General features: G+C 41.2%; 2 protein-coding genes across 4 annotated transcripts in view; both read left to right on the forward strand.

The window, feature by feature from the left end:
* The window catches only part of LOC117814800 (calcium-independent phospholipase A2-gamma-like), a 32,101-nt gene extending 28,526 nt beyond the window's left edge, over positions 1-3,575 (forward strand). For both annotated transcript variants that reach the window (XM_034686313.1, XM_034686314.1), the window contains exon 10: positions 1,959-3,575. In XM_034686313.1, coding sequence (XP_034542204.1) covers positions 1,959-2,236 — 278 coding nt within the window. In that variant the 3' untranslated portion in view covers positions 2,237-3,575. The remainder of the gene's footprint in view (positions 1-1,958) is intronic.
* A 13,019-nt stretch (positions 3,576-16,594) lies between these two features.
* LOC117814850 (neuronal cell adhesion molecule-like) overlaps positions 16,595-27,359 on the forward strand; it is a 94,906-nt gene continuing 84,141 nt past the window's right edge. For both annotated transcript variants that reach the window (XM_034686398.1, XM_034686399.1), the window contains exon 1: positions 16,595-16,844. The gene's annotated coding sequence lies outside the window, so the exon portion shown is untranslated. The remainder of the gene's footprint in view (positions 16,845-27,359) is intronic.

Here is a 27,359-nt window from a genome sequence, read left to right on the forward strand (position 1 = left end):
CAAACCACCCATATCAATGAAAGCAAGTGTTGCAAGAAGTAAAATTATAACCAGAACTGGATCTCACTTCTCATGTTGTCAGTATCTGCAGAGTTTGTTTATCACTTGTTGCTTTATTTTGCTTTTTAATGCTCATAAGCTTTAACATGTAACCTTTAAGACAGTTACACCAAGTGTCTTAGAACCTGCATTGTTAATATTTCTTATAGGCAGCGCAGGCTTGAGGCACAGATTCAGATGTGCTGAAACCAAGCGGCAACCTCCGGTCTCAAAATATGAAGCCCGTGGGGCGCTGGTGGCCTTGCGGTCTAAGCGCCCCATGTATAGAGGCTACAGTCCTCATCGCAGAGGTCGCCGACTCGACTCCCGGCCGGTCGACCATCTGCTGCCCACATTTCCTATCTCTCTTCATCTGTCCTGTCAATAAAGGCAAAAAGACCCAAAATATAACTTAGAAAAAATATATATATGAAGCCCATGCCGAAGTGTTATAAACTGCAATTCATCGAGCATCCGCTTGAGGCTGGCTGCAGTAACACCGGAAACCACATAGACACCTATTAAAAAAATACGATCTTTGCAGCATTAATAAATATGTTTACAGCCTGGTTCAAAAAACGGCTTCGGTCTGAAGAGCTAATTCCTCTATTGGCACACACTGTACGGGGGGGAATTTTTTTCTAACGCGCCAGTTCAGAAGATATTAAGATTACCAGTTTTGCCCAAATAAGGACATGACTGGCAGGTGGGAACACTGTAGCTGTTGGCTAGGAGGCTCAAAGCCCGCCTCTTTACCTCACACTACGTTAGGTTGAGTTCAGCATTACCAATATGGCTGCCGCCGTCGATTGGCTTCAAAACAGCTCTCAGAAACAGATGGGTGACGTCACGGATACTACGTCCGTATTTTATACAGTCTATGGCTGAAACTTAGAAGTCAGAACACCACAGTCCTTATCTGAATGTAGAACGGCTTCACCTGAAGTACAATCATCCTGGAGGGGATTGCTTTATTCAGGCTAGCATTACCAAAGAGAGCGGAAAACTTAGTTGATGGTTATCTTCTCACCATATACAGGGATTTTTTTTCTTAAAGAACTCACTGCTACATATGACTCAACCTGTAATGTTAGGATTTTGTACAGATGCATAAAATGAATGAGGCACAGTTTGATTACTTTTTAATACAACCCAATATCCCACATGATAATCTTTCCGCCAGCACAGAAACCAGAGTTTATAACTCTTACACTCATTATCCTGATAAGTGTGGAGCGGCATGCTGAGAGCTGATAGCAGCAGGAAACATATTTACTCTCTAGAATCAGTAATTTCTCATCCATTCAACATCCATGCCTGACTCATCGGAGGAATTTTGTGATTACTTTAATCTTTTTTTTTTTACTCTTCTGTTCTTATAAGTTTCAAAAAGCAGTGATGCAGCACAACACTTTATCTGGTTTTAAATATACAAGAAAACTTTAGATAAATATGTCCATGTGGAGTTTCACCCTGCAGCCTCAAAGGCATCTGATGTAATGGAATCATGTCTGGACTGTTGAACCAGTGTGGGAACAACCAGCACTGCCTCTTTGGATCCTTCAGGCGTGTTTACCCTTTGATTCCCCCTTGCTTTTGGCCTGTTTATGTGAGTTTGTATGTTGTTGATTTTAAACCCCTCAGATGTAGCATTTGAAAACAACTATGACAGACAGGCCGGACATTTTCCCTCCGTATCACCTCGCTCTATCAGCCCTGAATGCGTGCTCGGTAACCTGCCTCCCTCGCTCTGACAGACCCATTTTGACTTCACACGCCCTTCTCACTCCTCATGTTTTTACATCTTGCTGCTATTAGCAAGTTGTTTGTTTGTTTCTTGATTATAGTGCACGTAAAATGTCATGTTTGGTGTATTCTACGTGGCCTCACTCTCACCTCTCTGTTTTTTTGTCCTCCAGAGGTTCACGCCATGCTTGACGCCTTCCTCCCTCCCAACTCTTATTACCGCTTCAACCCCTACTTGAGCGAAGACATCTCCATGGATGAGAACCGGCAGGAGAAGCTGAACATGCTGCAGGCCGAGGGCATCCGATATCTGGAGAGGAACGAGGAGAAGCTGAAGAAGGTCGCTCGCATCCTCAACCGAGAGAAGAGCTCCGTGCAGAGGGTGGCTGAGTGGGGAAAGCTCAGAGCAGACATGTATAACGGTCTGTCCTTCTACTCCTCAAAGTTCTAGGTCCAACATGAGCCACCTTTACCTCACATGGGAACCTTTCCTTCATACATATCCTTGAATATTTCATGTTATCATAATAACTGGTGTCAGAGTTGCTGACTCCCTGACCTGTAGCTCTGAAGAACAATGTGTAAGCGCACAAGTACGGGATGTATGCATGCCAAACACTACCTTCCTCCTCATTAATGCATCTGGTGGCCATTGTGGTTGAAAGCACTTAACTTTGCACTCAAATATGATGTGTCAAATAACAGGTGGAATCAAACTTTAGGGAGTTCCTTAGAACTCCCTAAAGTTTGATTCCACTGTTGGCTGTGCTCACACGTGCGTCTTGCATGCTTAAAGGAAAAGCAGGAAATACACTTCTTTGCATTCTTGCCAAATGTGCAACATGCATGTCCTTACATTGAACAGCTTTCCTGAGCTGTTTAGCTTAGCTTAGCTTAGCTTAGCTTAGCTTAGCTTAGCTTAGCTTAGCTTAGCTTAGCTTAGCTTAGCTTAGCTTAGTATTAAGAAAAAAAAGAGGGATAGCTAGCCTAGCACCAGAAGTATCAATCAGGTTTCAGACTCTTTGCCAAGCTAATCTAACTGGCTGCTTGCGCACTAGCTCACAATTTAATCTTATATACAGAAAAAAGATTTATTTCTTAAATTACCAGACTATTAACCTAAAAAGCAGATTTCTATAAAGTTGAACAGTTACAGTTTTTCTCCTGGCTGTTTCATACACTGAGCACTTTCAGACCACTGGCCTTCTTTTTAAAGACATATTATAACAGCTGGTTTGTTTTCACAGATTTCTACCATCACAGAAAAAAAACATGTAGATGAGACGTGTTATTAAAGAATTTCATTGTGAAGTAATAACAAAAACAAAACAAGAAAAAGAGTTGAAACAAGGAAACTACTGTCGGTGACATATCTTAGTTGTAGTGACAAAAATTTGCACATATGAAAATGCAGCTACTGGTTCACTGTGCTATTGTAAACGAGTTACAATGGTGTCCGCTCACAAGGGCCCACTGCAGTACTGTCAGCAGTGCATAAGTTGTATGTTAATGCATGTGTTATTTAAGATGTGCACTGTAAAACCTCAAAACTAATGTTTTTGTCACATTTCTAGTAAAAAGAAGACGTATATAATATGTTATAAAACCCACACTCACCTGAGAAGTCCAGATAGATAATAAATATATCTTATTTCAAGTAAGAAAGAGCAAAAAATAAAGACCTGAATTGCTTTTAATGGGATAAGCAGCGTTTATTTATTATTAATAATAATAATAATAATAATAATAATAATAATAATAATAATTATAATTATAATAATTGATAGGATTTGTAGAGCACTTTTCTTGGTACTCAGAGTCGCTTTACAGAAAAAAATGAATAAAGCAAATCAATAAAACAGAACAAAGACAGAGGTGCGGCGGGAGTAGAGGTTATGTGTTGTATGCTTTTCTTTTAACAGGAAGGTCTTGAGGTGGTTTTTAAATAATTGAAGTGAGTCAGAGTTGCGGATGTGTGGAGGGAGAGAGTTCCAGAGAGTTAGGTCAGCGATGGCAAAGGCTCTTCATTTATGTCTCATGAATCAAGACATAATTTTCATTTCAAGAAACTTGACAAGTACATTTTTCTTACCCCATTTTGACTCCTGACAAGAAATGCAGGTGTTATTTTTTCTCACAATATCTTGAAAAAAAGATGCATTGCTGGACTTTTCAGGTGAATGTGGCTTGTAGCAATCCCAAACATGCATTTTTATAGAAATAAGAAAAAAAAACGTTGTGTTTAGTTTTGAGTTTTTGCTGTGTTTCTCACAAAGACAAGATTGTAGATAAATCGTCAAGACAAAAAGATATCTTGTAAAAGAAGAGTGATTTAAGAGTTACCCCTGTATTTTATTCTAAATGATCTATACTGATTAATATTATTGCTAAAAGAAGAATAAGAGATATATAATGATCCGAACTCCACTCTCATAATAATCTACCTTTTATGTGTTATTTTAGCCTCTGAGTATTTTAAGTTCACATGTTTCAAACGCTTTTATGTTTGTGTGTTGGATTGTTTGGTTTTTATGGATTCCCCACAGGCTATGCACATTTTCAGCTCCATCTTCAGCGTGCCCTCTTTCCCTTTGATGCCTCTTCTCAAAAGCTTCTGCCACTCTCTCTACCTTGAAGTGCTGTGTTTTTGTTCCTCACTCTGTTGTATGCTCTAACATCTGTAAGAAGAGTGCAGCTGTTAGCAGACGAGCTGGTTTGAACAGATTGCTGCGTACTGGTTTGTTATGGTGGAGAATGATCTTAATGTTATACAAAAAAAAAGCACTGCAAACATTCATTTCCATGGTTATCCTGGTCAAGTACTGTAAACCTGATACTACACCGTGTCATTCACTCCCAGAGGACCTGGGGTGAAACATCCACGGATTCATGTAATTCCTCTGTTTTCTTGTTCCTGTGTACAGACTGTTTGAGAGTGGATGTAATTAAAACCCATCACCAAACCTGGCTGCTTCTTGCCTCTTAATTATATGAAGATTAGGTGATTGTGATCTGAGCAAAGCTGCTGTGCATCATCTCAAGCAGGGGGACGTGCGGATAATAAGTTAGTAATTTGCACCTAATTATTCCAACATTGATCTGGACTGATATGCATCCTCATCTTGGTTTAATGTCGAATGTGCTTGGATTTGATAAGCAGCAAATTCTGAATAATGCAATAATAATTTGCCGGCTGTGTATGTTTTCCTCTTAACTGGAATGTATCTTGTGTTGTATGTGTGTAAAGCTATTTGCTGTATTTTCCATGAGAAGGTAATTTGAAGGCTCTTCCCTCAGCTGCCTGTCATAAAAAACGAGGAAGGTGAGATGAGATGACTGTCGAGGCTGTGCTCAGACATCTGGGTAACAGCCCTGTCCGGTGATGGATCGCATTTCCCTCCAGCATCAACACAGCGCACTGACACAGCTCTCCACCAACAGCTTACACGCATGACAACACAGTGCTGGTCACAGATAGCAGGGGACACAACAAACAGCATCAAGTGTGGACTGAGAAAGAGGCAATGCAGGTGAAAGGACAAGTTTAGCTGGAAAAAGGAAAACTTTACAGAGCACATAAAGGAAGTAATCAGAATTGATCTGATTCAATAAGATGTGTTTTGAACAGGTTGGAAATCTGTATGTTTACAAAGAAGTCAGAAGCAGATTAAAGATGCGTCACATGAAAAGGGACAGCTGCTGTTCTTTGATTTGATGCTGATTTTTTTTCTATACTGTATATATATATATATACATTTTTTTAAAAAACAGGTAGAAATCACAGTGTAGTTTCATACAATGTTTTCAGTTTTTCCAAACATACATGAACAAGAACATCCCTCCCTCCCCCTCTCCCTCTCCCTCCCGCAAACTTGTTCTACAGTGAGACGGACAAGTAGAAACATACATATATATACATAATAACCACAGTGACAGCGACTACAGAAAAAAACAAAAACAACAGTAAAGACCAATAGGTTTAAAATAATAATCATAATAATAATATAAAATAAATAAAATACAATCAAAATAAATTAAAATAACAGGTGTAAATCAAAAAAACGTGCAAATCGCAATTTTCTGTGGAGAATAGTTGTGCAAAGAGTTGCTATATATGGCATAAACTACCACCTAAAACAGTGGGAGTTGATTGCTCACACCTTGGTTGACAGCATGCTTTGATTATGTTCATGTTGGGCCAATATGCCGGCGGACGGGCCGAAGTGAGCTCAATTTAAGGATACTTCTTGGGCTGGAAGATTGTCAAAGTAAGTGAGTAATGGTCTCCAGTGTGTCAAGAATCTGTCAGATGAGCCTCTAAGCGTGAACTTCACCTTCTTCAATTTCAAAAGAAATAACATGTCATGATGCTGATTTTTCTGATGAAAAGTAAAATTAAACTTCTGACCTATCAGATTTAAATGAGGATATCACAGAATGTGACTATTTCAACTTGGGTGTGTTCAGAGAAACATCCTCACTGTAAATCAGTCACCCACCAATGTGACAGTTCAGTGCAACTCATCAGCGGTCTAAAGAGTGAATTAGAAATCCCCCATCCTCCTTTTACTCTATCTGACCTGGTTTGGATTAGTCCAGGTAACTCATAGTTTTCAGGATGATCCATTCTGTATTAATGCTGCCTTTTAGTGAGTCCCAGATGTATCTTTAAAAAACAAACAACTGAGTTAGGCTTTCTGTTTCCATGTTAAGCCTGTAGAGTCTCTTTTAGTGAGAAGAACTGTACCAATTAGCTTTCTATACCCAGGCAACAGACTATCTCTTATACTGTAGCTCCCCAAGACATTTACCAAGTGTCGCCCCAAGTATTTAAAGACAGGGATCAGCTTTTGGATAAAAAAAAGACCCATCACAAGTTGTCCTGGAGTTTCAAGTTTTCTGGACTCACAATGGCACTGTTTTCTCTTTTCGGGGGATTTAGAGGCATTTTATGAAAAGTGCCCCCCCCTCTAATCTAGACCTACTGAAATCCAACAAATACTCACACTATCCAACTCCTCTTCACTCTTCCCACAAAGCTCACATCCTAAAACTAAATGTTGGTAGTGGCACTTCGGGGCATCGTTGGCCTAGCGGTCTAAGCGTGTACCCCATGTACAGAGGCTGTAGTCCAAGTCTCAGGGGTTGTAGGTTTGACTCCCGGCGTCTACCATTTGCCACGTCTTTCCCCACTCTCTACTCCCCACATTTCCTGTCTCTATCTACAGCTTTTCTATCCAAAAAAGGGAAAAAAATCCCCCCAAAACAACAAAAAAAAAACAATGTTAACACTTCACTGCTCAGTTGGAAGGTAACGCAAAAGTTAAAGGAATCTGTTCAATCATCTGTTTCCTCTCTCCTTGCTCCCCTTTCTTTCCTCATGACAATAGGGCTTTTGAAGGTAAGTAGATCGTACAACCTAACCCAGTGAGGGTGAGCTCTCACTCAGGCTCTGCCTTCCCTGCCTCTTCATATCATCTCTCTAATCATTTTTCTCTCCGTTTTTTTTCTTATCTTCTCTATGTTGGTCGTTTTAACATGGCAGGAGGTAAGCTAGCATGGAGGAGGGAAGTTCCGGTACATCTGAGCTAAGCCCCTGAGAGTAGTCGTGAGCCTAACTTTATGAAACACCAGTGAAGCAACGTGTCGACTTGATAACCGTGGTGATGTTCCGAGCCTTTGCTGCCCATCTGTCCCTTTCTGTTTTCTACTTGGGTGTTGAGGGACATTGGGGCCATATGGTAGCTTATGTAACTCAATGGTGAAGCATAATAGTCAGGGTGAGGGAGTAAAGGATGGGAACTTCACTGAGCACTTACTCTTTCATTCCTGAACAAGTACCATGGGTTCATTTTATGAATGTTGGCACTTGTCAGTAGCTTCATTCTGAGAACATTTGAATTCTGACAGAGATGAGGAGATGTGGTAATTATAAAAACACTCTCAGGGTTAAATGAAGAACTACCTTTTGTTAAGAGTCCTGGCTAAGGCAGAAAAAAGTTGTACTTAACAAGAAAAGTCTGAATGTCAGCTCAGTGAAATGTGATCCAGCAGATGCTCTTTAGTGAAACATGACAGATTGAAGAGCCTGAAATGCATCCCTTTCATTGACAACAGGATGCTCAACAAACCTGAACAATATCCCAGGTGTTTCTGCTTCCTCCCTCTGAAAAGCAGGAGCTATATGTTTGCTCACTGTGCTGTATTCATTGGAGTCATGTCATGTTTCTGCCCCCTGTGTGGTAACAGGGTTAGGCAGCCAGTACAGGCCGCTCCTGCTCAATACAGAAAAGTTGTAATGTAATTATGCATCAGCACACAGAGAGGAAATGCATCCTCTCCTGATGTAAACACATCTGACTCATGAACTCATCTCCTGGCAGTAATCACATCACTAATGTGATTTCTTTTGCACCTGAGGGCCAAACCTCCAGACTCAGAATATCAATACACTTCTCCATCCAGTTCAAATGGGGAAGAGATCTCCAGGAGATTTTCAAACATTCTGTTTCCTCATCTTTATTGGTGTGCTGCTGTTTCCGTGGCTGACCTTCCACCCTCTGGATCCCATTGGCTGTCTTTTAATATGGACGCTGCACTTCCATCTCCTCCTATTCTGAGATGTGATGCCAAAATACCACCTCGATAGGCGCAGACATATTGCACTGGTGGAGCCGAGGCATGTGCAGAATTAATCTGGATAGTGGAGTCAAACGGCTGACGTTTCAGGTCTTCCACTAACCAAAACATGTATTCAATTTACCCATAAAATGTCAGAGATCAGTGAGGTCAGTGCAGTCTACAGCAGAACAGATTCCTGTGTTGGTTTCCAAGCGGCAACCTCCGGTCTAAAAATAGGAGTCCAATGCGGAAGTGTTATAAACTGCAGTTCATCAAGGATCCATTTGAGGCTGGCTCCAGAAGTACCGGAAACCACATACACACCAATTCAAAAAAGCCGATCTTTACAGCAGAAATAAACATGTTTACAGCCTGGTACAAAAGACCAGTGTAGTCTGGATAGCTCATTCCTCAATCGTCTCACACTGTGCGGGGGATGTTTTTTTTTGGAACACTGTAATTTCGAAGATATTGAGATTAACCTGCCCCAAGAACTGCTCATCATCTTTTACACCTCCATCATCCAGTCTTTCCTGTCTCTCTCCATCACTGTTTGGTTTCCCTCTGCCTCCAAACGTGACAGGCACAGACTGCAGCGCACAGTCAGGTCTGCAGAGAAGATCATTGGAGTCAGTGCTCTCCATCCAGGACTTGTACCGGTCCAGGACTAGGAAGCGGGCCAGTAACATCTCTGCAGACCCCTCACACCCTGGACACTCACTTTTCAAACTCCTCCCCTCCTCTGGGCGTTACAGAGCTCTGTACGCAAAAACATCCAGACACAGGAACAGTTTCTTCCCCAAGGCCGTCACACTGATGAACACTTAACACTGTGTCATAAACTAGCTACCTCATGGACAGAGCCATCATCATCCTTGCACTATTGCACATTATCATGTTGTCTATTATTTCTTTTATTGCACTCGTGACTTTTGTACTTATATATATATATTTTATATTTTTTTTATTATTACTTGATTTTTAGTGTCTGTCTATTTATGTTTGTACAGGGAGTACGCAAAAATACCGGAGTCAAATTCTTTGTATTCTTGAGATACATTGTGATTAAAGTTCTTTCTGATTCTGATTCTGATTACAGATTACCTCCAATGAGAGGTACAGCTGACTTGATTGACAGGTGGGAACACTGTAGCTGTTGGCTAGGAGGCTCAAAGCCCGCCTCTTTACGTCCCAATCACTCGACAGAAGCAATATGGCTGCCGTCAACGATTGGTCTCAAAACAGCGCTTCAGAAACAGATGGGTGACATCACGGATCCTACGTCCATATTTTATACAGTCTATGGTTGGTTTGAAGCAGAAATTCATGGCTATGGAAAATTCAATGACTCTTGCGTTAGTGTTTGTTATGTTTCGTCTCACTGTTCCTCTTCCTGCCTCACCCTCAACTCTCCCTTTCATCTCCCTACACATGTAACCATGTACCAGCCAGCACCAGTGTTCAACCAACAACCTTGTCACTATGAGGCAGCAGTCCTTACCATCACACAACTGTGCTGCTTTTCAGAATCCACTTATTTGCTGTTTTTTCTACTTTCCAGTGCTTTCCATTGGTTCAAAAACTTTTACTCGCACTCTAGTGTGAAGAAGCAAGAATGCTTTAACTTGAAAAAGGAAAGCTCTAGCTGTGATTTGAACCTTTAACCTTCTTGGTGTGAGACAGCATTGCTAACCACAACACTATAAGGCACCTTGTATTTCCCATTTCAAAGAGTTTATTTTCAGTCTAGTTCACTTCAGCTTAAGAGCATGATCCACACTCCAAGGAGGGACAGCAACAACACACTGTAGCTCCAAAGCCTTGCCTGTATTGGAACTTTGAATGAATCTTGCCTTGATGCGCCAGTGCTTATCACCACACTAATCTTATTTACTCTCCAGATCAACACAGTGATTGAAATCTGTGTTCCTCACACTGGCTTTGAGAGGCCTCGATTGTAACCAAGAACTCTCTTGCAATGAGGCGGCAGTGTTAACCACAACATTCATGTTTCACAGCACAGTGTTTATTTCAACAGGTTTGTATACTCTGCAGATCAATCTGGAAGTTCAAAGTCTGTGAGCCGAACTCCAAGGAAAGAGAGCCAGAACATTTTTACTCCAACTGGGATTGGAACCCTGAACCCTTTTACTATGAGGTAGCAGTGCTAACAACATTATAAGCTGCCTTGTAAGGCTTTATGTACTTGCAGATCAATCTAGCAATTCAAAATATGTGGTCCAAAGTACAAAGAGAGAAAGTCAGAGCACACCTGGATTCTCACCAAGACCATACAGTGATGCAGCAGTGGTGTTTGGGATTTGAACTGAGAACCATATTATTGAAAGGCAGCAATCTTAATCACATTACCACACGACAGACCTGCCTGCCTGTGCTTAACTTTTTCATTCTTTTTATTTAACCATTTCATTAGGATAGTTTAAAAGCACAGCTCAGACAGTGTGCAAAAATCTGTTCATGTCCTATTTACAGGATTTGAACCCAGAATTATTTCACTGAAAGTTGGCAACAATTCTCCACATTTAGCTAATATAAATGTTAAGTATAAACATACATTTTAAATATAAATATAAATTTTAAATATAAATATAAATGTTAAATATAAATATAAATGTTAAATATAAATCTGAAAGTTAAATATAAATGTTAAATCTAAATCTAAATGTTAAGTATAAATCTAAATGTTAAATCTAAATATAATATATATAAATGTTAAATATTGCTCTGCGATCCTAAATATTTAGCTGATATGCAAATTCACACTGCCGCATATCAGCTAAATATTTAGGATCAGGAAGCAACATTTAACATTTATATTTATATTCAACATTTAGATTTATATTAAGCATTTATATTTATATTTAGCATTTTGATTTAACAATGATTTTAACTTAATATATTTTTCAAAGCAAAATTAAATGTGAAGAAGATCACAAATGTTCCTCTAAATGTAATAAAAAGGTGACTTTTAAAAATTCACTCTACATTGGCATCCCATAGATTACATGTCATCAGGTTACTTTCCCTAAGGTAATCTAACTACATGTTAAGAATGTACTCTCCCCAAAAACATTCAGATGATCAAAGAACTTTCCCTTGAGTAATGAGATTATATCAGAGTACTTTTACAACTACACACTCAACAAATTTTAGGTCTTCAACCCCTATTTTTGTCCTTTTGCATATTGTAATTTAACTCAAACGAAGGTTACCGATTACCTCACTTGTATGACGGCAGCCGCTCAATGGTAGAGTTGTATGTCTCTCAATCAGAAGATGGAGGGTTCGACCCAAGCTCCTGCTGTCCTCATGTGTCCTTGGGTATGACACTCAATGCCTCACTGCCTGCACTGGCTGTACCATGGGTGTGTAAAGCCGTTCTTTAACCTAAAATACAGGGTTGTTTTTCTTCATAATCATTAAATAACTGTCCTAATTTCTTGCTCAGTCTAAAAATGTGAAAATATTACGGCTGCAAAATTGTTTTGTACTGCTGTGTTTTGATGTAAGTTCTGACTATGGGCCTGCTGATCTGTGTTAGTTAATCATCACCTCTGCTGGGAGCTGGGTCATTTCATGGTTGGCTTGCTGCTGTTGCATCTGTTATGGAGTTTGTTCTGAAAAGAATCCAACCAAATAACACTGAATCAAGAAGGAGAAAACAAGCCAAGGGATGACTCTGTCTCTGCTGAGCAATAGCCACGCCATGTGTGAAGTTAGACATCCCAGTGAGCAATGGACTTCAAGGATGCTCTGCAGTAACAGGCGTGATAATTGGAGTTACCCAACAGAGAGGAAGAGAAGAAGTCTGCTCGCTCTGCCGGCCTTTTTTACATTTCAACACAAAAACCTGGCAAGATTTTGCAACTTTGCAAGTCCTACACTTTGTCTCCGAAGTGCTGTATCCTTGAACTTATGGAAATCCCTCAGAGTATTTTATGGATAATATGCATGAGGGAAATTAAAAGAACATTTTAATGAGATTCAAGAGGTATACAGACATATCTGGAGGCGGTCTGAAATGAGAGGCAAGGACAATTACAATACTTCCCAGTGTGGCACTATGGGGGAATGCGTGTAAGAATCCCCTCGACTCCTGCAGCTGATGATGAGGAAAAAATAGTGTTTTTAACACCGAGGGATTACAACCAACAAACGACCTTGGCTGCATGTCAGCTGTCATATTAAAGTCTTAAGAGGAGCAGAACATTTTCTGAAAATATTTCACAAATGGCTAAAGAAGATTAACGTGAAGAGGGAAGAGAAATGAGTCATTTTCAGAATGGAAATTGTGAATTTTACCCTTTAAAAAATCTATTTCTTCTTATCAAAAACAACACATGGCAATTTTCCAGAGAGATATTAATCCATACACCCATTTTCATCTTGCTTCAAATCTGTGCCACAGCCTAATTTTAGCTAATCTCAGCCGACCAGCCTCAACATGGCAACCCAAACCACAATCCTTGTCTTTTTGCCAAACTAGGCTTATCCTAGTAATAACTGCGCCACTTGCTCGTAGTGTTTGATTCTATGGCTGCAGATGGCTACCACTGCTAAGCCTGAGATAATGCATGAGTGGAACATGCACAGTGAAAGGCAAGCATGGAAGGCAGCAGATTGTAGTGAGAGGAAATTTAGCTTTTGGAGTCACATGGCCTCCGTCCAGCAGAGTCTTGCTTGATCCCAGAGGCTACTGTATGACTCCTGGTGCAGTCATGCTCCCTGGGCAGGATGCTGTAACAGGACATACAAATGATACTAACTGAAATATCATCATCTGTTTAAAAGGTGAACGCTCTCATTGTAGAATAATAGATGGCTTGATTTTTGTTGGTCTTTGTTGTTGTTGTTGTTGTTGTTGTTGTTGTTGTATTGTCTTTTGAAGGCTGAAGAACTAACATTCTAGGATCGTTAAACCAGTTGTGCTCATTATTTCTTCTTGCAGCTTCTTTAGATGCCAGCAAAGGATTTACCTGCTGAGGAAGTTGAACTCTTTTAATGTCAGTAAGAGGATTTTAAGTAACTTTTATTGTTCTTTTATTGAAAGCCTTTTAACCTTTTCTATTATCTGCTGGTTCGAGGGCTTACCTATCAAAGAGAAGAACAGCCTGCAGAGCATTGTAAAAGTTTGCTCCAAGATCACAGGAGTTAAACAGAGAGACTTGTGCTCCCTCTGGGAGAACCAGGTGCTGAAGAAAGTGAAAAACATTATCGGCCAGCCCTTACATGTCCTTCGTACCGAGTTTGTACTGATGCCTTCAGCTCGCCGTTTTTATGCACCCGGGAGGAGAACTAACCGGTATTCAAAGTATTTTATCCCGTCTGCTATCAGGCTTTTAAACTTAGACGGCAATCTTTCTAGTCATTTTAAATTACTTTGGTATGACAAGAGCTTATAATGTCTTTTAATCGTTGTCGTATTTTACTGTTATTTATTTATTACATTACCTTATGCTGTCCTCCACAGACCCTCTAGTCCCGTGTACAGACCCGGTGCGTGACTTGTAGCATGTATATATGATGGATGTGTTGTAGATGTTAAATGTTGTATGGTTGTTGTATGGTAAGCTATGAATGACTTGTCCTTCTTGGGATCAATAAAGTTGTCTGAATCTGAATCTGAATCTGAATCTTTTGTGTCAATTTAATCTAACAATAATACCAAGACCTAATGAAAAAGCTTCTGCCTGTTGATACACATTGAGGTAGTGTTGCGTTGGTGCGCATTAAGATAACTTTTGGCTTTTTTAAATCCCAAAATTGTACAGCTGTTGTCCATCTGTGTTTTTTAGCCTTCAGTGGGCTAAAACACTATTACAGTATTTCTCAATTGCTAAAACATTAAACCTTGTAGTCTGAACCAAATTCTTAGCGGCATGAACCCATGTATTGAATCAGCCACTCTTTTGGCAAAAACCATCAGCACTTCTCAACTGTTAGACACAACTTACGAACACATTCTCACTCACTAAAACACATGTTGCACTGTGATGCACTTGCGTTGCATAATGGTAAGCTCAGGTAGCAAAAGTTCAACACATTTGAAGCACAGGTGTCACAGCTTAAACATAACGACTCAAAACTGATCACACTTGCGTCTAATGATGTGAGGAAACCAGTATAAGCCAGTTCAGAGAGCACTGGTTGTTGAAGGTTGTACAATGGACAGATATAATCTGAGAGGCAGAGGAAGCCCAGCTAGCAGGGAATGTTCTCACAACATTGGCTAACATTATAAGTTCTGATTATGTTTCAAGACAAGGTTCTGAGTGTAACATTTGAAGTACATCTTTAGGATGTTTATTGATTTAAATAATGTTCCTTTTTTGTTAACTATCAATGAAAGGAGAACATTTTGTCTTTAACATTCTGATGATGTTTTGATATTATTTTTTAGGTAACAGATTATTGAATGTTTTCCATAAAATGTTCCCAAAATGTTACTTAATAACAAAGAAGCAACATTCTCAAAGCGACATGTAAAAACCGTTTTCAGGATGTTTCTGATGCCTCAAATCACAAAATGTTATTTTTAAGAATATTCTGGTGATGTTTAATTAAAACAAAGATAAAATGTTTTATCTTTAAAATTCAAAGTCTGTTTCGAGAACATTCTTTGGGTCACAGATTATTGAATGTTTTTAGAGTACGTTATCTGAGAACAAGTTGTGAATTTAAAGATAACTTCCCGCTGAGAATGTTTCAAGAACATTAGGGCACTGTTGTCACTCAACATTTTATGAATGTTTACCTAACATTTTATTAATGTTTTGAGAGAATGTTACTTGAGAACATTCTTTGAACACAAAGCAAACTTCCCGCTGAAAACATTACAGTAACATTCTATGTGACATAAACAGAATGTTTTTAAAACAGAGCATTGTAATATGAGAGAGAGGGTCGAGGAGGAAGAGGAGGAGAGCGAAATCGAGAAAGACAAAGAACAGTAACTTCTGATGAAATCCGAGCTACTGTGATAGACCATGTTCTTCTCATTTATATTTGTTGTCACTTTATTTTTTACTGTATGCAGGAGCTAAATTCAAAAATGATTTTTACTTTTTTTGCAAAATTCAATTAGCTTACTGTGAATAAAAAACATTATTTCTACAGCTTCAAGTCTTCATGCTAACCTAAAACACTTTTAGCAATTCTACTTCTCAGTGATAAGAGTATTGTAAGTGAAGTACACAGAGAAAGTGCAAATGTACAATAAATTCACCAAACACTACACAAGACCAATGCTGCAGACTGATGAAAATATAATTTATTTCTCTCTATATACCCAGATCAGTCAACATGTCAACATGGAGGATCACAACAAAACATGTCCCAGTTTCATGCTACGAAAGTAGTGTGCATAACACTGTAAGCTCAGCAAATATCAGACACACATGAAATACTGGATCCAGTTGCAGGTGAACTCACCTGCTACATTTTTATTGTGCTTAAACCTGATTGGTGTGTCTACAATTAAGCAATCATGTGTTTGTGCACCTGATGGCTGTGTTTAACCAATTGGCTGATAGGTGTGGTAATTTGACAGTCAGTGCTTTGGTATTGCAAGGAAGTGACTTCATGATATACTTCTGTGTCTAATGTATACAAGTGTGTTTAGTGTTTTGCAAATCACTGTGTGTATTGTTTTGCAAAAAGTGTGAAGCTGACATTGTGCTTATAGTGGTGCAGATCTGGGCTGATGTTTTGCTCCTTGAGTGCAAGGTTTTGATAATTGTGTAATACTTTTGATTTTAGTGTTTTTTCAGTCGTAAAAAACTATAATTCAAAGATATATATATATTTTTTTTGCAAAATTCAACTAGCCTACTGTGAACAATAAACATTATGTCTACAGCTTCATGTCCTGAGCATTGTGTTTTCAATTTTTTGATGCAGTGTGTAATGACTGCTCAGTTTGGTTTTAATTTTGATTGACTTGTATGATCTGACAACATTGTTTGGTTTTGCAGGAAGAGTCAAAGGTTTAGTGAATGTAGTTTGAAATTTGACTTTTGTGCTTACAGTGTTGAGAAAAGGTGGATGTCAAGAAATGTGTTTTAGCAATTTTAGAAATACTGTAAAGTGTCTATTTGGATAACAATTCACTGAAACTGTTCAGTGCCTCGAGGCCACCATACACAGGCAGAAGAGGCGCTGCAGCTCTCGCAGTGGGCGTGCACACGCCCCGGAGTGATGCTGCGCGCCCCCGCCTGCGTGTGTGTGTATGTTTGTGTGTGTTTCGTTGAACTGGTAGGAGAGGAGAGGACCAGTGACTGTAGCTGAGGAGACAAGTGCAGGAGGCTCGGCGCAGATGAACAGGGACTCCACGTACATAGACACGGTGTCGCTCCGTCGCAGGGGACTGAAGATCCAGAACAGGCTTCGTCTTTCGCTCCGCCGAGGGAGGAGATAAGGTGAGCGGATTGATACCGATCCTCATAAACACGTGCGGTGTAGCTGTGCAGTTTCTCTGTCAGGAGTTTGTGGAGAGAGAAGGCGCTGCTGCGTAGAGTGTGATGCTGTAAGGCTGACAGCCAGAAAACTGTTTTCTTTGCAGCTTTTTACGCAAGGACAAGGGGTTGTTTCCAAAGCAGCTTTACGCGTTCGCCTGTGGCTTTGGTCGTTAGGACTAGCAGGTGCAGGTGACTGTCAAATCAAGGCTTGAGTAGCCCCCTGTGTGTGTCTGTAAGGATGCTGGCTGAAATCTCTGTCACTTATTTTGAAATGTGAACCCTTGATGTGATCTACCCTTTATGCTTCTTGGCACTCGCATCACACGCTGTAGGGATGATAGACATATCTGCTGTATCTGACAGTTGTTGTTTTCCCCTGTGTTGATGAAAATGCTTCCCTCTTCCACAAAATCCCTCACGTCCTATAAGCTGATTTGCTCCCCACATGTTTAATTCCCTCCATATTTGCATGACAACTCTGTCTCGTTTTGCCTGACCACTCGGCTTGTTTAGTCTCATTTCCTCTCTTCATCACACAATCTGATTGTGAAAGCCCCTCTGAGACTCACCACTTCCATCCCATCACATTTATAATACAAGCCAAACAACTGCTCTGCTGAAAACCTCACATTCCCACCCAAATCCTCTGCTTATACTCCCCCTTCTCTTTCTTCCTCCTCCCTCCTCCTCCCCCCTCTGTCTCCTCTTGGCCAAAGCTTCGGTCAAGGGGGAACTCACCATCATGCAACAACACAACACCCCCCCTCTACCCCTCCTTTCTCCAGACACTCACTCATACAAACATGCAGGGGCTGCACACTTTCGCTGCTTGCTCTGATAGCCAAATTAATACAATGCTAATGACCCTATGCTTTATTGTCTGCTCTCTCTGCTCAATGAAAGGGCTGACACACTTTCTAGTAATGTTTATTCACTCCAGGCAGACTATTGTTAATCTGTGTAAGAAGATAACAATATCCCCCTTATCTCTGCCTTATGGCTAGTTTGCATTAATACAGAAACAGGCGGCAAAATGTGTGATACCACCCAGGTGCCCCATATCCTGCTCTGTTTTCGTCCCCTTTTGCTTGACTTCTCAGTCATCCTGCTCAGTCAGGAAGTAGCCAGAGCCCCCAAGATCTCTGCTGCCAGGACATTTCAGGCTCATTTGACCAACGTGGAGAAATCAGGGACAAGATAGTGACCTACATTGTGCTGCCATCTTTACTTTCACCCTCAGCACAAATGGCACTAGGGAGAGATTTGCATAACTAAAGGATTATCATGACACACGTTGGCCGGAGTTATTGTGAGAGCACCAGTCAGTCACACACAGACAAACACACACACACACACACACACACACACACAGCTGACCTAAAACCAACCAGTGGCGGGCAGCTCCAGCGGGGGCTATGGGAAAAGCTTGGGTGTTGGAGGGAAAATGCCACTTATTTCACCCCGTGGGCTGCAGAAACACGCAGACTATTCTGGAAAGACAAGATCAACGCTCCTTCTGTGTGCCGCCGTCTGTTGCTCTGTGAACTCCGCCAACCGCACAACGGGACAAAGTGTCTCACGGACAGACTGAGTTGTTGTGTGTCACTGGTGGGGATGTTGGTGACATCATTTCTCAGTGAAAGCGACCTGAACCTGAGAAATGATGTCACTAGGTGATTAATTTCACTTAGTATGTCAGTTTGATGCAGCTGCCAGTCAAGTCTAAGCACTGAGCAGGAGACTTTAGAGTCAACAGACTGTAGACTTGAGGACATTTGTACAGAGGAGGAATACCAACATTGAAAATGCACTTTGGCAGATTACAACTTTGATTTGACTTTTGGGCTCAATATTGATAAACAAGAGCTGACATGATTGGACAATCACTCACTTAGTTGTTTTACAGGCAGTTGATTGGCTGTCGTTTGATTATCAAGTAGCCATTTAATGTTTGTTCACCCTTTTTAAGCATCATGGACAAAAAGATGGATTGGCTCATTGAAAAAATTCATGTGGGTTTAAGTTTGAAAGAACGTTTAGGTCTAATAAGGATGGGGATTGGTTCCATTCAGGACCTGGTTCAGCCTTTTTTCTTAAACCTGAAAATCAGATTAATTTGAGGTGATTGACTTTGCTATTGAGTCTTGTGGGTCCCATGATATAACGTTACATCTTGAGTCAAGTCACATCATGTTAATAAACTCTGGTGCACAGACGTATATGTTTGGGAAATCTTTTGGTCAGTTGCTTGCGAGGATGGCTGAACGTGCAAAGAGGTCTAATGTTTTGCTACATTTTACCAAAGCCAAAGATGAGGACGAAGGGAAATGAAATTTATGTTGCCAAATCATTTCTGTGACTAAGCACATCAGCATAATGCATCATTAAGTACAGTACCCTTGACTGTCTACAGGTTGACATAACTGTCAACTCTGGATGCTGCTGCTGTGGGACAGTCATCCTCCACCTTTGCTCATAGCAGCTGTGGGTGGCATACCTAAACTTTGTGGCATGATCCGTTAAGTAAGTCAAAATAGTAATCCAAAGATTAAATCTGTGTTAGAATTGGCAGGATGAAGGCTGATTAGTTAACAATATGAAGCGATAACTGGGAGCACTATGATGTCAATCAATGAATCCTTATTTATATAGCACCAAATCCCAACACATCTTATCTCAAGACTCTTTATAAACAGAGCAGGTAAAGACCATACTCTGTGTTATGTTATTAACATAGACCCAACAACAAGACAGGATAAGATCCAGTCCCATCTTACAGTCAGGACTCTGTTTTATTACATCTTAATCCACCATGAGCAGAGCACTTTGCAGCATTTAGCTAGTTACAGCCGCAATGACAAACTTCCTTTTAACAGGCAAAAACCTTCAGCAGAACTAGACTCATGTTAGACAGCTGTCTGCCTCGACCGATGTGTTCAAAGTCAGCTCAGTAAAGTGGCTGTTTGATAAAGTAAAAACATATTGTCCTTTTGACATTCCACCAAATAGTAAACAAACAACAGTGTCTGCTGGATTCTTCAGAGGCTTGGATTGTTAAGGAGGCCTATTTGTGAGTGCTGTTTCCAGAATAAGCTTTGAGCGAGTTAATAACCTGTATGATCGTCAGACTTTTTGTGTCTGATTCCATTGAACTGATCCTGCCATCGTCTGGGTCTCAGCAGTAACACAGAGCACACTGTTATTGGATTGCTTTCACGTTATGACCATAAGCACAGAGCCCAGGTTGAAGTACGCTGTAATTATCTTTCTCTAAAGTGCAGGGATAATTTATTTTTCATTGAGAGTGACACAGACACCATCACAGGTCACTCCAGCTGATAGACCCAACCACTGAGTGTGCTCCTCAGACTCGTGGGCTCTTCCTGAGTGGAGACAAACCCAGCAGCTGCTGTGAATAGGAGCGCTGTGCTGCTCAGCCGTGATGAGGCTGAGTCTCCGGGGACCAATGGATGCCCGTCCATGCCTATCCATTAGTGTCACTGCGGTGTGGGTGTCTCCCTGTGGGCTAGTCACATACAGCAACACAGCACACTGACATGGCGTGGACCTCCTTGTCAGAGGCATGTTCGTCTCATTTTTGGGCTGATGAGCCCCTCATTAGACCACCACAGAGGGAACGATGTACCCCCCTCCTCTTCCTTGTTCCTCCTTCACGGCTGCTTTAACACTGGCCTTTGTTGTAATTTGGATAAACGTATGCAGGGGCAGATGAGTACATAGAAAGAAGGACATACATGTTTATTATACACACACACACACACACACACACACACACACACACACACACACACACACACACACACACACACACACAAACAGGTTTTACTTTCTCTCCCTGTGAGTCGGGTCTGGATAGTCGCAAGCTGGTGGGTGCAATTAGAGTTTCACACTCGGTTAGGCAGTAGCTCTAATGGGGATCGACACGTTCCTGCGAATCCACTCCACACAGCTGCAACTGTTGCTGTTTACATAGCAGACCTGTATGATATTATCAGGAGTGGACGGTGGCAGGTGAGGAAGAAAAATTAGGTGATTTATGCATTGCTCAAAGCTTGACTCGGACTGATTGCTCAAATAATTGGATACAAAGATGTGAAGTTGCTTTCTCTGTTTGTCTCCTGAAGGAATACAGCTGCAGCGCTACATCCTCAGTAACTGCTTGATGTTTAGTGGATAATTTTACCATTCAAATACAGAAAAATAACAGCTGATAATCACATAGTTGTGGGAGTAATTTATCAACCTAAGACTCTCTTGCCCCAGCTTATCAAACATGGGGATTTGATGCTTTTTCATGATATACATCTTGATAAATTGACCCTGTTGTTGTTGACTTCCTGTTGAACAAATTAAACAATTTGAGGACAGAGCCTCAGGTTCTAAGAAAACTAAGTTCTGTTTTTCCATAATGATGTCATTTGATAGATGGTCTGATTCATCACAGAGTAAAAGACAAAAACCTGAATCATAAAACAGGAAAACAATCAATGCTGCAGCCAGAATGATTAGGTAGCTGATAGGTAGCTTAATATTATATCCCAAGTGGAGCTGAAGGAATTTGTTGTTTCACCGATTAGTAACTGGAAATTGTCAAAAAAAAATGTAAAGCTCCTATAAGAAGTTTTTACCTGGTTGTGAAATAGACTGAAATTAATATTGATGTCTCTCTATGACCTAAAAGAGCAAACAAGACCATTCACAAAAAGAGTGACTATATCTATATAGCTGTTTTAATGTCTGATAACACAGGTGGAGGGTAGGTGTCAGACAAAGCATAACTGCATGCTGATGACACAGCCTTTTTTCACATGTTCCTTTGCAAAGATTCTCGATGAGTGGTACATTTAGCTGGGAAAAGAGAGGAAGGATATATTTTTTGTCATTAAAAACTCTAGTTAAAATAAACAGGACTAAATCATAGACTGTATAAATAATGAACGTAGTATCCGTGACGTTACCCATCTGTTCCTGAATGCTGTTTTGAAGCCAATCGACGGCAGCAGCCATATTGGAAATGCGGAACTCAACCAGGCAGAGTGTGACGTAAAGGGGCGGAGTTTGAGCCTCCTAGCGAGCAGCTATGTTTTCCCGTCCAGGAGTCAAGTCAGTCATGTCCTTATTTGGGCAAAAACTCTGAATCTTAACATCTTCTGAACCGTCGCATTAGAAAAAAATTTACCCCCCGTGCAGTGTGTGCAGAGAGAGAAATTAGCTCTTCAGACCCAAGCAGATTTTTCAACAAGGCTGTAAACATGTTTATTAATGCTGTAAAGATCATCTTTTTTGAATTGGTGTCTATGTGGTTTCCAGTGTTTCTGCAGCCAGCCTCAAGCAGGTTCATGATGAATTGCAGTTTATAACAATTGTGCATGGGCTTCATAGTTTGAGACCGGAGGTTGTCGCTTGGACTAAATCAAGCAAACGACTGCAAAGTGGCCACAGGGGGCGCCAAAATCAACACAGACCAGAAGTTTCTCACAAGAGCTTTAAGCAAAAAGCCCTGCATCCTCTGGTTTCATCTTCTCATCATTTAATAATTGCTCTGTTTTTTGTCTTTCATGCAGATAAACCAAAGTTTATTTTATTTAACTGCTTTTGGAGTTTTTAAAACTAAAAGGATAATCAAGTATCATTAGAAAATTGCAGGGCTGCTTATGGTGTAGTAGTTAGGGTTGTCTCCTCACTCCTAGTTGGAATCCCTAACCAGGCAGAATCCTCTCTATGTGGAGTTTGCATGTTCTCCCTGTGCATGCGTGGGTTCTCTGAGTGTGCTCCAGCTTCCTCCCACAGTCCAAAAACATGCTCGTCAGGTTGACTGGTTGCTGGTAGGTGTGAGTGTGTGCGTGAATGGTTGTTTGTCTCTACATGTTAGCCTTGTTATAGACTGTCGACCTGTCCATTGTGTACCTCGCCTCTTGCCCAATTAAAGCTGGGATAGGCTCCAGCCCTCTATGACCCTGGATGTGATACGCAGAATAGATATCGGATGGATGTGTTATCAGAGTAATCAATAACAAAATGAGTGATTTTTGCCTCATGCTCAGTTGATTACAGACTTTGCATGGTATAAATTTGGGCTGCAGTAATGTTCCTCTGTGTTATTTTGGGCAGCAGGTAATGTGGACAGATGGTATTGAGTAGCGGTCAGTGCTGATGTCCCTCGACAGCCCACTGTGACAGAATCATTCCAGCAGAGCTTCACACCATGACAGTCATCAAGCTCAATCACTCACTGTTGCCTAGGGAACGCGACTATTACCGCCCATGTCAGGTTATTACACCCCTTAGTGAGAACAAAGCATTTAGAGATGCTCTTTTCTGTCCAAAGCAACTACCAGGGAGTGACAGTAAAACGGCCCCCTTTTGAAGTGGGAGGTTGGGATAATGGAACGTAATGCTGTGGGTTTAATGTGCCCTCTCTACCCCCAGTAGAGCAGCTGACAGGTTAGCTCGCTTCATGTACCACCAGATCTGACTCCCAGTCAACCTTCATTTTAGGGGCTTGATACAACAAATGAAGATGAGCCTTGAGATGCACGCTTAGTGGGTATTTTCTGAATCCTCCTAAGATGTTCTGAAGTGGAGGGAGGGAAAGGAAGAGTGGGAGTGTTTGGAGGCTTTCAGGGTTGCAGGGGGGTGGGGGGGGGAGGAGGGGCGGATCGTGTACCTCGGTCGACGCTGAGAAGGGGCAGGGGGAACAAAGGGGGTCTGTTTTCCCTGTCTGTACTGGCGGGGCGGCTGTTCTCGTCTCCTTTTTTTGCAGTACAGGGGGGCGATGCAGGGTTATGCCTGAGGAGATCCACAAAAGAAGCCCGGGTGTTGGAGTTTCTGTTTGAACACACAGTTGTTCCCACTGAAGAGGGCTGTGGAGGCAGTTCTTGCTACCACATAAGTGCCTCAGGCCTGTTGAGGCTCCGGCCAACTTTGGATGGGCAGCAGATGTTGGAGGGGTGGTTGGTGGCCCAGTGGCAGCACATTACAAGGACCACTGCTTCCCCATCCTGTCCTGAAAACAACAGGAGGTGGGCAGTGCTCCACCGGCAGGGTGTAGGCTCGCCAAAATTAAAGAGAATTCAGGAAGAGTGTGCACTTGAATGCTTTTATTCTGTTTCAAGCCTCCCATCTTCCTCCTATTTGCATAGAGCTTAAATAAAAACTCAGCCTCACATCCCACTTTCTGTTGGCACAGCGATGCAGCCCACTTGTGATGTCTAATAGCTCAACAAATACATCTCCACAGCTCTTATTCTGCTCACAACATCCAAGATTTAAAGACTGAGCCCTGCCAAGAATTCCACCACAAGCCTCCTCACTCTAACCAGCCTGTTGTTGAACACTGCATCCTATAGCTGTAGAGGCGGGGGTCTGCAAAGATAAGGCATAGATTATCTCTGTTGACCAAACACATGATGCAGCAGTGATTGAATCAACAGGAAAGATGGGGGACACTTAGCTGTCAGCACATGAATAAAGTTGACATGAGACACAAAGTGGCTTTGCTATGGTTCAGGAGGCTCTCTGACCTCAAGGTCTTATTTAGGCCAGGCTTTCTAATGCCCTTACCCTCTGCTCCACCCTCTACCCCCTCCTCCCACACCCCAACTGAGGGTAAGACACCATGTTAGCAGCTCAGCAGCCACCACTGAAGGGCCCTTAATCCAAGTGGGATGACAGCTTGGCTCTGGATGCTGTTTCTGTGGTGCTGAAACCAATGGGCTTTTCTTTCCCTCTTTTTCATCCCTTAAACCCCCCAAACGCAGCCACAGGAATCCTGGGAAAAAAATTCTCTTGGGGGGAGACAAAGAAATGGCATGGTAAACAAATCCAAGTGTAGATCTGAGATTCCTCCATTCATAAGAAGATAAATGTGCATGTCCTCAGAGAAATCAAAAGCACAGAATACAATATGATCTCGACTGCTTTGTCTTGTTTTTGTCCCGGTGCCACGTGTTGTGCTAAAAACATAATCTGAACCCAGATCATCTTTGTCCAGGCTTCAAAATGATTAGGGAAGATTGAGGTCAGAAAACCATTAGAATCATAAAAATTTGCTCTCAAACCCAAATCCCTTTTTCCTTCCTCTCCACCAGCCGTGCCACTTAGAGATCACATGTGGGAGGAGGTTCAAACGGCCAGTGACTCCCATTAATACAACAATGAGCATCAGGCATGTTTACCAGTAGACTGAGCCACTCTGCAAGGCAACTACAAATTCTGTTTATTCCAGGAAGATCATGCTGACATGCTGATGTGTAGTTAACGCTGAAACTGTCAGGAGCCACATTAACAATGTTTCTCTCTACAATGTGGGCGTTGTTGTAAGGCCTCTTTGTTTTGTATTCAAAATCTTAAGTTCTTGTTTTTTTCTAGTGCTCTGTAAGTGGATCATTTTAACATTAACCAAATGAAAATGTGAAATATGTGAGGGTTATGCAGATTTTCTTGGCTTTGTTTTATTGCAGATTGAATGCAATGCCTGTTTTGACAAAGAGTTATTAAACATTTATTGCGCTAGATCTTTTTTCAGAATTATTACTCATAACAAAACCAACATTTGTATCAGTCCTTAGTCCCCAAAATTCAACCCCTAACTGTATATTAATATGGATAGCATGCTTCCAACTCCTTCCATTCTAAAAAAATAATAATAATTTAAAAGTGAAGCCAAAATACTGCCTTGATGGGCACTGACATGTTGCACTGGTGACATATTTTTGTATCCAAAGCATGCACAGAACTTAAATTTGGGTCAAGCTGCAGGACTAATAATCACACCCCTCTCGCTAACCGAAGTACACATTCAACTTACCGATGAAATAAGAGACCCCACAGGTTGGTACAATCCCTGTTAACCCGATAAAGAACTCTGCAGGAGCCTGCATTTGTCAACAGAGCTGTCAATCATGACATCACATCGCAACTTTACACTTCTAATTAAAAAGTAAAAAGGGAACGCTGAGGCATAAATCAGCATGAGAACTAACTGATATGACAGAAAGTATGTTTGAGAAATATTTACTCAATGTGTATTTTAATTTTCAATATTGACCCATGTCCCATCTGTTATAATGGAGGAGGCAGGCTTTTTGACTTATACTGCAGCCAGTCACCAGGGGGAGCTCTAAATGTTTTGGCTTCACTTTTTAAGGTCTGTTGTGTTTTTATACAGTCTATGGCTTCAACCTAATACTGTAACCAATGAGCAAAGATTAACTGATTATGGGTAACACATCATGTATCGAGTGATGAAAACAAACAATAGTGAGGAACAAGCAAAAGGTGCATTTTGACCAAGAGTTCCGGGGTCTTTTAGCCCCCAGAAATACTTAACCCTGAACTAAAAGGTTCCTGTGCCCCCATTGTTGTCGTTGTTGCGTTTTGACCGCTGGCTGAAGTCCCGGGTAGATTGTGCAAATCAGGCCAGTGACGTATGGAGAAAAAAAATTATATTAAATAATATTTTGAAATCTTAATAAAAAACTAAACTAGTATGCATTCCCAGGAACTCTCTCTGTGTTTCAACAACTGTGTAAACTCCACAAACACCATCACGTTCAACCGTAAGTCCCAGGACCTTTGAAAAGTACTATCCCCAAAGCAGGGGTTTTCAGGGGGGAGATAATCTACCCCTGAACCAAATTTAGACCCTGGTTCCTCCAGTCGAAACGCACGTAGTTCAGGGGTAAAGTTCCTGCGGTGGAAAAACGCCAAAAGAGTGCAATGTTAGTCAATGACAAATAAATCAAATACTATTCACTAATCTAAACCAATATTAATTGTAGCCCTCCCTAGCTTAATATGTTAACTTTGACCAGGAGACAGCGTCTTCCCAAGATTTGCTCTAAATAAGGGGGAAAAAAAGAAGTAAACTGAACACACTTCCAGGAAATATAGGCCGATCTGAGCTTTATATGCTGCATATTGTACTGCAGTGTTGAGTTTCCTGTTTTTTCTCCTTCAATAACACAGCCAAGAATTCCAAATTGATTTCACTGTATTTTTGGGATTCCCTCTATATAGACAATCTAATTTTTCAACAACAGTGAGAAAATTGCCTGTAAATTGTATTTATTACTAAAAACCCAAGGACATCCACCATGGAGTTGACTGTGCTCAGGCCCTGTGCCAGAGCAATTTAGAATCAAACTCAAGCAACAGAAAAGCAATCAGTTTAATCTCCTTGTGGTCAGTCCTTTACTGGTTTCTCAGCGCCGGGCGTCTTTAGGAGCTGGGAGAATGTAATTGTCACTAAGATAATTCCTTGCTGGGGGCTAGCTGTGCCCGGCTGTGAGCAGAGGGGAGGATGGACAAATGGCAACTTCATTTATCAGGCTTTCCTCTGAGGCTGGCTGCCCTGATAACCCAATCAAAAGTCTAGTGTGGCTGAGAGCAGTCTGGGCCAACATGGTGCTTTTTCAGCCCGGTGTTTGTCTCTCTGTCTGTGTGGAAATATCA

Source organism: Notolabrus celidotus, chromosome 6 (genome assembly GCF_009762535.1).
Source record: "Notolabrus celidotus isolate fNotCel1 chromosome 6, fNotCel1.pri, whole genome shotgun sequence".
Lineage (NCBI taxonomy): Eukaryota > Metazoa > Chordata > Actinopteri > Labriformes > Labridae > Notolabrus > Notolabrus celidotus.